The sequence below is a fragment of the Babylonia areolata genome, chromosome 35 (assembly GCF_041734735.1).
Source record: "Babylonia areolata isolate BAREFJ2019XMU chromosome 35, ASM4173473v1, whole genome shotgun sequence".
NCBI classification, from domain to species: domain Eukaryota; kingdom Metazoa; phylum Mollusca; class Gastropoda; order Neogastropoda; family Buccinidae; genus Babylonia; species Babylonia areolata.
In genome coordinates, this window is record NC_134910.1 from 20,568,225 (window position 1) to 20,579,943 (window position 11,719).

General features: G+C 48.3%; 1 protein-coding gene across 1 annotated transcript; it reads left to right on the forward strand.

The window, feature by feature from the left end:
- The first annotated feature begins 7,590 nt into the window (after nucleotides 1-7,590).
- Nucleotides 7,591-10,286, forward strand: LOC143277984 (uncharacterized). Its single transcript, XM_076582996.1, has one exon. It carries the CDS (start codon nucleotides 7,662-7,664, stop codon nucleotides 9,513-9,515), a length of 1,854 nt encoding a protein of 617 aa, XP_076439111.1. The 5' UTR covers nucleotides 7,591-7,661; the 3' UTR covers nucleotides 9,516-10,286.
- Nucleotides 10,287-11,719: the final 1,433 nt, after the last annotated feature.

The following is an 11,719-nucleotide window of genomic DNA, read 5'->3' on the forward strand; positions in this document are numbered from 1 at the left end:
CCCGGCTGTTGACCTGAAGGGACTATATTAATAGAGCAGAGTCCAGGTAAGTGTGAGTGTGTATGGGGGGCATGGGAGGGGGGAGGCGCGGTGTGTGTGTTTGTGTGGGGGGATTACATTATGAAGAAATTATGGCAATATCTATGACTGACGGAGTGAACGTCCACGTCTTGTTGTGACCACTACTCATTCCATCTTGAGGGGGGGGGGGGGGGGGGGGGGGAATGTGGATATTGCCGAACATCATAATGATGTTGATGATGATGATGATCGTGGTGATGATGATTATGATAATGATGATGGTGATGATGAGTTTAATGATGATGTTGATGATGTTTATAATGATAACGATCATCTCAACCATCTTTATCATCATCGTCATCATCTCAGTTTATAAATTGCCTTAATATCTATACACGGCTCAAGGCTGAACTCTCTTTCTCTTGCTTCTCTCTCTCTCTCTCCACTCTCTCTCTGTGTTCTCTTTCTCTCTGCCTCTCTCTCTCTATCTTCTCTATCTCTCTCTCTTCCTTCTCTCTCACTCTCCACTCTATTCTCTGTCTCTCTGATTTTACTCCCCCCCTCTCTCTCTCCCTCTCTCTCTCTCTCTCTCTCTCACTTTTCCACTCTTTCTCTATTCTCCTTCTCTCTGCTTCTCTCTCTTCCTTCTCTCTCACTTTTCCACTCTCTATTTTTCTCTCTGCTTTCTCTCTCTCTCTCTCTCTCTCTCTCTCTCTCTCTGTCACACACACACACACACACACGATTAATCAGTTGATTAATAAATGAACAAGCGAATGAGTAAATACATAAACAAATAACTAACTAAATAAATTGAGGAATTGATGAAAAGTAAGTAAATAGAATTCATGCCAACAATTCGAATGAACGAGGAAGTCGACAAAATGAAAAACAACAACAACAACAACAACAACAAAATACCCACATCAGACAGAAACAGTAACAACTCACACAGTTTGAGTTTCACTTCAGTTTCACTTTCTCAAGGAGGCGTCACTGCGTTCGGACAAATCCATACACGCTACACCACATCTGTTGAGCAGATGCCTGACCAGCAGCATAACCCAACGCGCTTAGTCAGGCCTTGAGTGCATGCTTACATATTTGTGTACCTATGAAAGTGGATTTCATTTTACGTAATTTCGCCAGAGGACAACACTCTCGTTGCCATGGGTTCTTTTTCAGTGCGCCAAGTGCGTGCTGCACACGGGACCTCGGTTTATCGTCTCATCCGAAAGACTAGACGCTCAGTTTGATTTTCCAGTCAAACTAGGAGAAAGGGCGAGAGCGGGATTCGAACCCACACCCTCACGGACTCTCTGTATTGGCAGCTGAGCGTCTTAACCATTCTGCCACCTTCCTCCAGTTTGAACAAATGATTGATTAGATACATATAATAGAAACAAAAAGAGCAAGAAAAGAAAAGAAAATAACAAAAAGGGAAGGGAAATTTTTAAAAACAGAAAAAAAGGATAAAAGAAAGAATGTAAGTTACGGATCAAATACAGTTCTGACACATCTTGCGAGGGAGTTGAGAATTTCAATCAAGTGCGCAGTATATTTCATCTGCTATGTATTGTGACTCACGTTTCACTTTTTGACTTTTTAAACTCAGCCTCTGTCAGCGTTCATGTTCATGTGTGTGTGTGTGTGTGTGTGTGTTCGTGGGTGTGTGTGTGTGTGTGTGTGTGTGTGTGTGTGTGTGTGTCTTGTGTATGTATTTGTGTTTGCGTGTGTGTGTGTGTGTGTGTGTGTGTGTGTGTGTGTGTGTGTAGTTTGTGTGTGTGTGTGTAGTTTGTGTGTGTGTGTGTGTAGTTGTGTGTGTGTGTGTGTGTGTGTGTGTGTGTGTGTGTGTATCTCGAACGTGGGCTGTATGGTGTATGATTGTGTCGAGCCCTTGAATAATTTCCAGTCGGCTTAATAAAGTTATATATATGTTGAATTGAATTGAATCTTCTTTTCTTCGTGTTTTTTTTTTTTTCTCCTCAAAGGACAAGTCGGGCGGCAGAATTTGTACTATGCGCGGAAGTGACGGAGTGAAAGGATGAAGCAGGCAAACCAGACAAGAGAGAGTCACAGAGACGGGAGAGAGTGAGAGAGAGAGAGGGAGGGAGGGAGGGAGAGGGGAGAGAGAGGGGAGAGAGAGGGGGAGGGAGAGGGGAGAGAGAGACAGAGAGAGAGGGCAGAGACAGAGACACATACAGAGGGAGAGAGGGGGGAGAGACAGGGGAGGGAGAGGAGAGAAAGAGAGAGATTTAGAAGAGAGAGAGACAGGGAGGGAGAGAGAGAGAAGGAGAGAGAGGGAGACAGGGAGGGGGAGAGAGAGAGAGAAGGAGAGAGCGATATATATATATATATATATAGAGAGAGAGAGAGAGAGAGAGAGAGAGAGAGGGGGGGATAGAGATTTCCCCGTTTAATGAGATAAGCAAAATACATATGCTTTTTTTTCCCCACCCAGCCCTCGGTATAAAAAAAAATTTAGAAGAAATAAAGTAGAGAGACAGAGACAGAGAGAAAACGAAAGAGAGACAATGACAATGACAAAGTTTTCAATGTCCATTCAGCGTTTCAACGCCCTTCAGACAAGAGGGGTTGGGGGGGGGGAGGGGACGCGAGAAAGAACCAGAAATACTTGTGAACACATCTCAAATAATTTGCATGGTCACTGTAAACACGGACACTCACGAGTGATTAAAACGAAAGAGAGAGAGAGAGAGAGGGGGTGTGGGGGTTTAGGAGAGAGAGAGAGAGAGGGAGAGAGAGATAGACAGACAGACAGACAGAGAGATTGACAGACAGACAGAGAGAAAATGAGGGAGAGATAGAAAGAAAGAAAGAGAGAGGCAGACAGAGAGAGAGAAAGAAAGAAAAAGAGAGAGAGAGAGAAAGGAGGGGGTGAGGAGAGAGAGAGAAAGAAAGAGAAAGAGAAAACGAAAGATAGGGAGAGAGAGAGAGAGAGGAAGGGGGGAGGAGGAGAGACAGAGAGAGAGAGAGAGAGGGGGGGAGACAGAGAGAGAGAAAGAAAGAAAAAGAGAGAGAGAGAGAAAGGAGGGGGTGAGGAGAGAGAGGGAGAAAGAAAGAGAAAGAGAAAACGAAAGATAGGGAGAGAGAGAGAGAGGAAGGGGGGAGGAGGAGAGACAGAGAGAGAGAGAGGGGGGGAGACAGACAGACAGACAGACAGAGAGGTGACACCTGGAGTTTAATTGACTGTTGATTCGGTGGACGGGTATTTCCGACTACAACAGATGCGTGTTACAGATAGCACAAGACAGGATTGGCAAGGGTGACTGGAACGTGAAGTATGTTTCATTTCTATGACTTGATAACGTGAGCGAGCGGTCGAGTGTGTGTGTGTGTGCGGGAGGGGGTAGGTGTGTGTGTGTGTGTGTGTGTGCGTGTGTGTGTGTGTGTGTGAGTTTGAGCGTGTGTGTGTGTGTGTGTGTGTGATAGTGTGTGTTTTGCGTGTATGTGTGTGTACTTTGTGTGTGTGTGTGTGAATGTGTGTGTGTGTGTGAATGTGTGTGTGTGTGTTTTCCGTGTGTGTGTGTGTGTGTGTGTGTCTGTGTGTCTGTGTCTGTGTGTTTTCCGTGTAAGTGTGTGTGTGTGTGTGTGTGTGTGTGTGTGTGTGTGTGTGTGTACGATAGAACGAGAGGGGGCGTGTGGCAGGGTGAGAATTATATAACATTTGGAATAATCTGGAATTTAAAGAACATTTCACGCCACCCACCCCCACGTCCAACCCTTCTCCCTAACACACATGCACACACAAACACTCAAGCTCCCCCCCCCCACCCCACAAAACACACGCACATGCGCGCGCACGCAAACACACATGCATATATATATACACTCACTCGAACAAACACACACACACATCCACCCCCGCCCCCCAGCACCCCTTCCCCCCTAGCCCCCGCATTCCCCCCCCCCCCCCCACACACACACATACATGGACACACAAACAAACATACACGCACATAGACACAGACAGACAGACAGACAGACAGACAGACACGCACACATGTACGAATCCCCTAACACCTTCCCCCAACTCGCCACCCCCCACCTTCCCTCACACACACACACACACACACACACACACACACTCACACACACACACACACACACGTACACGTACACACGCATTGTCTGATATCACTCAATGTGGATAGACATTAAATGAAATTGCGCGCACACACACACACACACACACACACACACACACACACACACACACACACACGCATTGTCCAATATCACTCAATGTGGATAGACATTAAATGAAATTGAACACACACACACACACACACACACACACACAAGCAACGCTGGTACACTCAATAATTTCTGACACTATCCTTTATTAATTTCTCGCGCGAATCAAATCAGCCAGTCAGCAGACAATGCAGTAGTCTAAACAATCACTACAACTCTACTCCTACCAAGAACACCTCAATATCAACCAAATTAAACCTCAAACCAGCAGAAGAACGTGAACCAGTTATCATTCATTATCTTAGCTTCGGCAAACAAACTGACAACGGGTATCGTCGGTGTCACATCGTAATACTCCAACTAACAAAAGATAACGAACTACTGGTCAGTCACTTCGACAGTCGCCCCAGTTTACTGTGTGTCCGTCGAGCACGGGGAGTGTGGAAGAGGCTTTAGCCGCGCGTTACCTAACCGCGGTGACTTTTGTATTCATGTAACAACTAATCCGCTTTAGGCTATCTGGGGTCTGTGAATGGCAGGAGATGTTTTTACAGACTTGGTTTTGTAAGTGTTGGTTGCCCAAAGTGGGCATTGTAATCGTTTCGAACGATTACAAATGTGACAAGAAACAGAAATTTAATAATAATGGATACTTATATAGCACACTATCCAGAAATCTGCTCTAGGTGCTTTACAAAAACGCTTTTGATAACATAAAACATTATATCTATGTTACATACACACACCAAAATGTGACCACACACACACACACACACACACACACACACACACACACACACACACACACACACACACACACACGCACGCACGCACACACTGCATACATACATTTTAACATACATGTGTATCTAACAGCTACCCTAACACATACACACACATAGGCAGGCACATACTTACATAAACACACGCACACACAATACACATTCATATACATGCATGTAGTTGTGGGCCTGCCACAACTGAACTTATTGCTGAGGGAAAAGGTGAGTTTTGAGACGAGATTTAAAAGATGCGAGGGAATCAGAATGACGGAGGTTATCAGGGAGCTTGTTCCACGTCTTTGGCGATTGAAAAGAAAACGATCTGTGTCCATAGGTCTTACTTCTGACGTGAGGTATCCTGAGAAGTCGAGTATCAGAGGAAGAACGGAGCTGGCGAGACGGGGTATAGATATGGATGAGTTCAGAAAGATACTTTGGGCCAGATCCGTTGACTGCAGAATAGAGATCCGTTGATTTAGAATGGAGAAGGAGATTTGGGGTATGGAAGCAAACTAAGGAATCCAGTTAATCGACTAAATTACATCAGCTAAGGAAGTGAAAACAGGTAAGAGTGAAGATTAATGTCAGAATACTTACAGGTAATTACCAAATGGACATTTAGATAAACCACCAACACCACCACCAACAACAAAAACTGATCGCAAGTTAACGATGAAGAGTTAAATATTTTTGCAACTGGGTTGTTGGAAAGTATAACTTAAACGCAAGTTAGAATCTGCGAATTTGTTATTTTCTGTCCACATAGGCATATAGTATTCCTGGAATGATTAGTGTGTTCGTCTTCAGTTTAACGTATTTCCACTTGAAGTGATATTAGACGAAAAAAAGAAAGAAAAAAAGATTAGTGTGTGTGTGTGTGTGTGTGTGTGTGCCTCTGTGTGTGTGTGTGTGTGTGTGTGTGTGTTGTGTGCGTACGTGTGTGTGTGTGTGTGTGTGTGTGTGCGCCTGTGTGTGTGTGCTTGCCTGCATGTATGTATGTATGTATGTATGTATTTGTGTATACACGTATGTACGGAAACAGTATAGAGGTATTGTTGCATATAATGTATGGAAAAATAAGTTGTTTTTTTCCCTCAACTTCAAGAGTGCATCGCCATTTTCTACTGGACGAGGCATGGCAGTATAATGTGGCAGAATGGTTAAGACGCTCATGTGCCAACACAGTGTTCGCCGGTGAATACCTGGGTTCAAATCGCTCTCGCCCTTTCTCCCAAGTTTGACCGAGAAAAAAAAATCAATCAGTCATTCGATTAAGACGATAAATCGAGGTCCCGTGTGACACTGAAGCGTCCGCTTCATTTTGAATAGAATAGAATAGAGTATGTCTTTATTACCAAGTGTACCGGGGTCACAAGGAATATCGGGGAGGGGGGGTGGGGGGTTGGGGGGGGGGGCCGGGGGGGATAGTACAAAATAAGATACGAACATAAATCGAAAATCATACACAAACACAGATACACGTAGAAATTAGGATACATACTAGTGCATATCAATATAAAAACTTGTGCATACTGACACATGCACGCACTGCACACACACACACACACACACTCTCTCTCTCTCTCTCTCTCTCTCTCTCTCTCACACACACACACACACACACACACACTCTCTCTCTCTCTCTCTCTCTCTCTCTCTCTCTCTCTCTCTCTCTCTCACACACACACGCGTTTGAACAGAAGCTGCATATTACACGTGGATGGGGCTGATAACTAGATCTTCAGGTAGATGGTTGTTGATTGCACAATTCTATTTTATCATACTGGATTTGTTCGAGAGACAGGTCTGCTTTGGGGAAAAAAACTGTTGGCGAAGCGATTGTTTTTCGTCCTTTTGCATCGGTTCGCTTAGTTTATTGAAGTCCAGACTCCTAGATTCATGAATTCCTCACAAAACAAACGATTCGAACATTCCCCCATCTCCCTCCCCCCCCCTCCCCTCCACCCAAACAACTCCACACCCCACCCCCACCCAGCCTTGGGATTAAAAAAAAACAAAAAAACCAAAAAAACCACGCACCTGAACGCACTGTTCCCCCCCACCTCCTCCGCGTCCACCTCCCACCCCACTCACCCTGAAGAACCAACCACTGCGTTGCTCCAGCTCCACACACACACACACACACACACATCCATTCCACACTACACCACCTCCACCATCACACACCATCCCCCTTACTCTCCCCCTTATCCCCCCTCCTCCCCCCCACCGTCCCACACCCCTCCCCATACCCCGCGAGCTTGCAGCTTCGCTGAAAGAGTCGCACGCGGGTTTACAAGGCGCTACTCTTTCAACACACCACCACAACACCACTCTTGAACGCGCACGCGCGCGCGCGGCAGCAGCCGAGAGAGAGAGAGAGAGAGAGAGTAGAGAGGCTTGTAGCAGCAAAGTGGAAGAGCTAATAGTGCAGAGAGCTAGTGAGAGTCTTTCAGCACGAGGAGGGAACTTGGAGGCAGAGAGAAAGAGAGTGTGTGTGTGTTGTCTCTCTCTCTCTCTCTCTCCTGTTCTAGTCGACTCTCGTTCAGTCTGTCTCAAACCCCTTCTCACCACCAAACCAGCAGCTGTTTATGCGCGCTGGGTTCGTACGATCCGCGACAGCGACAGACGTTTTCCAAAATGGCGAGCCGCAGAGCTCTGAGAGGGCGAACAACAACATCGCTATCATCGTGGTTGTTATTCTATCAACACTGGTCGCCTACTGGTAGTGGTAGTGGTAGTAGCAACAGTAGTAGCAGCAGCAGACCCTGTCATCGTAGTGGTCGTTGTCTGTCGAGGATGGCGTGGAAAGAAACGGTATTGTGCGTGTTTGTGATGTGCATGGTGCTGTCAGCTTGTGACCTCAACCTGATGAAAATGTCGGCGCTTGCATCGGCTGCAGACAGCAGTGATGGGAGTAGTGGTAGTAGTAGTGGCAGTGATGGCAGTAAAAACGGGGATTCTTCTTCTGATTCTTCTGATTCTTCTTCTTCGTCGTCGTCTTCAGCGAACCCTCAGTGCGTGTTAAAAGGGAGAGTGTACACGGAGAGGTTGTGGTACGGGTATCTGTTCGACAAAGCGTTTCACCGAGACTACGCCAAGATCCAGTACACCATCTCCTACCCGGTAAAGCAGTGCTGCACGAGCTTACTCATCTACTACGACGACCAGATCAAGCAGCTCAAACAGGATATGACGTGCGAGGAGCGGGAGAGAGTGCTCCCGCCCAACAACAATCAGGTGATCCCTCTGCACACCCTGAACAAGACTGCAGGATGCCGAGTCTGGAACGACACGGACGAATCGTATTACGTGTGCATCGGGGAAAGGATCTTCAGGTCGAGCGGCCCTAGAACGTGGTACTTCGCCCTCAGCCGCTGCCAGGCCAAGAACCCCTTGACTGTCAACTACGCCTTTAACATATCGGGTTACTACGGCGATTGTGAAGAGGACCCGCTGGTCCGAACCTACATCCCTCCCTCGCCGAAAGAGGACAGCAACTACCTGTCCCTGGCCCTGGGCATCGTGGCCGGGGTGGCCATCATCGCGGCCGTGGTGTTCTTCGTGTTGTGGTTCATCGCCCGCAGGAACGCCGCCAACAGCAAAGGGAGCAGCGTGACGTCATCGCAGGCCACCATGACGCAGGACGACATCTTCTACGTCAACCCGTCGCTGAGCGACCGGGAGCAGGCCGAGTACGGGACGAGCCAGGCCAGCTCGGAGAACTACTACGAGGTGATCCCCGAGCGGCGGAGCTACGAGAGCATCAACCCTCACCTGCTGGGCGTCGGCGGCGCCGGGGTCGGTCCCGGAGGCCCCCACCACCATCCGCTTGTCCACGGGCCCCCCCACCTCACCCACCACCTCCACCCCATCCACGCCCACCACCACGGCGCCCACCCGGCCCACCCCCGCCACCACCTCCTGCACCCGGCCAACGCTGCTGCAGCTGCTGCTGCGGCCAACCAGGCTGGCGGGATGGGCAACCAGCTGAAGGAGTCGGCGTTCCACCGCCCTGGGCAGGGAGGTGGTCTCGGAGGAGGAGGCGGCGTCGGCGGCGGCTACCCGGTCTTCGACGACTACCCGCCGCCCCCGTACCAGCCCCCCAGGCTTCTCGGGGGGCCCCGCCACCACACCCTCCACCACCCGACCCCCCACCACCACCACCACTCGCTCTCCATGCCCCCCACCGCCGCCTCCCGCCCCAGGCCCCCTCTCCTCAGCCCCACCCACGCCGCCACCCTCTCCTTCCCCGGAGCTGGTGGAGGAGGAGTAGTTGGAGTAGTAGGAGGAGGGGCCGTTCTTCCCCCAGCCCCCGCCCCAACCTCCTCCACGGCCGGCCTGGTGTCGGCCTCTGCCACGCCCCTCAACAACAACACGGCCAGCGGCAACAACAACAACGGCAACAACAGCAACAACAACATCACCTCCACCTCCGCCATCACCATGAATACCACCACCAACACGGTGTCTCTAGGCGAGACGGCGGCGTGACTAGATGAGGGACGTCTGGTGGTGGACCTCGGGTCGTCCGAGGCGTGCCGGAAGAAGCTGAGCACCACTGAGGTCTGAGGAGATCAAGGGCGCCCCCCATCCCTGGCCTCTCTGTCACCCTGCCACCCGAACCCCTCCCTCTCCTACCCTAAGAAGGTCCCCCGCCGGCCCAGATTTTTCGATCTGTCTTGTCTCAGTGAATCCCTTCATTAATTATACAGGCTTTGGCTTTCTCTTTGTGTCCAAGGCTTAGGGATTAGAGACAGACAGAGAGAGAAAGTCACAGAGAGAGACACACAGAGAGAAGGATTTTTTGGGGGCAGTGCTTTTGTTTTCTCCATTGAAGAATGGAGAGAGTGAGAGAGGGGCATTTTCCGAAGAGGGGTGGAGAGACAGAGAGACACAAGCATTTGGGGCAGTGTTTTTTTCCCCCCTATCTCCATTGAGGGGTGGAGAGAGTGAGAGAGGCGTTCTCCAATGAGAGATGGAGAGACGGACAGAGACAGACAAGGATTTTGTGGGAGTGCTTTTTTTTTTCTCCTGTGAGGGATGGAGAGAGTGAGAGAGGGGCTTTTTTCCCACTGAGGGGTGGAGAAAAAAGAAGGAGGAAAAAAACTGTGAGAGAGATTAATAAGCCTGATAGTGCAAGTGCAGAAATCAGAATTTGGAGTGCTTTCTCTGAATGGTGAAGGAAAAGAGATGGATGGACAAACAGAACATGGGGAGTGCTTTTTCTCCAGTAAGGGGTGGAGAGAGGGAGAGAGAGAGGGAGACAGAGAGAGGCAGAATATTGGGGAATTTTTTTTTTTTTTTTTTTTTTTGTGAGGGAAAGGGGAGAAAGAGAGATATATATATAGATCCTTGTGGTCCTTTTTCTCCAGTTATGGGCGGAGATTCACAGAGAAAGGCATAGTCTTGGAAACTGAGTGCTTTTTCTTCAGAAAGGGATCAAGACGAGAGAGAGAGACAGAGAGAGAGTGTGTGTGTGTGTGCGTGCGTGTGTGTGTGTGTGTGTGTGTGTGTGTGTGTGTGTGTGTGTCCTGGAAGTGCTTAAAAAATAAATAAAATTTCATCACCATCCCCATCTCTCCCACTCTGTCTGCCTCATAAATTATGTCGACGTTCTTCTTACCTCCCTTGCAGGATGCTGGGAGGGGGGGGGGGGGGGGGGGGGGGAGAGTGAAGTGGGGTGGAGGGTGTTGGATTTCAACGTTGTCAAGCACTTTACCACCATGTGTCGTTTGGAAATAACGACGACACCACCACCACCACCAACAACAAAAAAACCTTTCCAAAAGGCTTAAACTGTAATCAGGCTTCTACAGTTGAATGATACACAAAAAAAAGACATTGAGGTGGAAGAAAATGTTATGTTTTAACGAGAGAAGAATTCTGTTAGGATTTTCGGTACGGAAGCTGAAACTGGAGGGGGTGGGGGGTGGGGGAGAGAGATAACCCCGAAAGAGTTTGTGATGGTTCTTGGAAACGAGGGAAAAGAACTTTAATGGATTCCTACAACAAGAACAGCAACAGCAGCAACAACAACAACAGTTGTGGAAGGTGTTTGAAAAGATTGTCGATCTTTCTTCGTATTGTCAGTTACGATTTTTTTTTCTTACCTCCGCCTCATCATCATCTTCATAATGAGGCTGACTAAATAAACGGTTAGTAACTGTTTTTTTGTTGTTGAAACTGACAATGAGAACTCGCCCTGGGTTCCGTGGTCATTCTCACAGAGAGAGGGAGGGAGAGAGAGAGAGAGGTGGGGGGCGGGGAACTTGGCTCCATTGATCAATGCTATTATTCCTTTTAAAGATCTGAAGAATTGTTCGTTTTTTCTTTTTGTAAGAATCCCCCCCCCCCCCCTTTTTTTAGCGTTACGTCAGAATTTTGTCTCACATTTGTGTGTGTGTGTGTGTGAGAGAGAGAGAGAGGAGAGAGAGAGAGAGAGAATGATCAAGCTAACTAAATCTGTTTTGTGGATTCTCCAATTTGTCTAACATACATGTTCTTGTTGGATACTGGCTCAGCTTTGGGAAAGTACTCAGATAGCAACTCTCTCCCACCCCCACCACTTTAAACCCGCCACCCCCCTCCATTCCATCCTCCCTCATACAACAAACCGTATAATTCTCAGCACGTGAAATCATTCGTAACTGTTCTATATATAGTTCGTGCCCCGACCAGTTACTGTTCCCTCAGAG

Excerpts from the sequence above, each read along its gene's own strand:
- LOC143277984 (XM_076582996.1), top strand. The coding sequence starts at position 7,662 with ATGGCGAGCCGCAGAGCTCTGAGAGGGCGAACAACAACATCGCTATCA.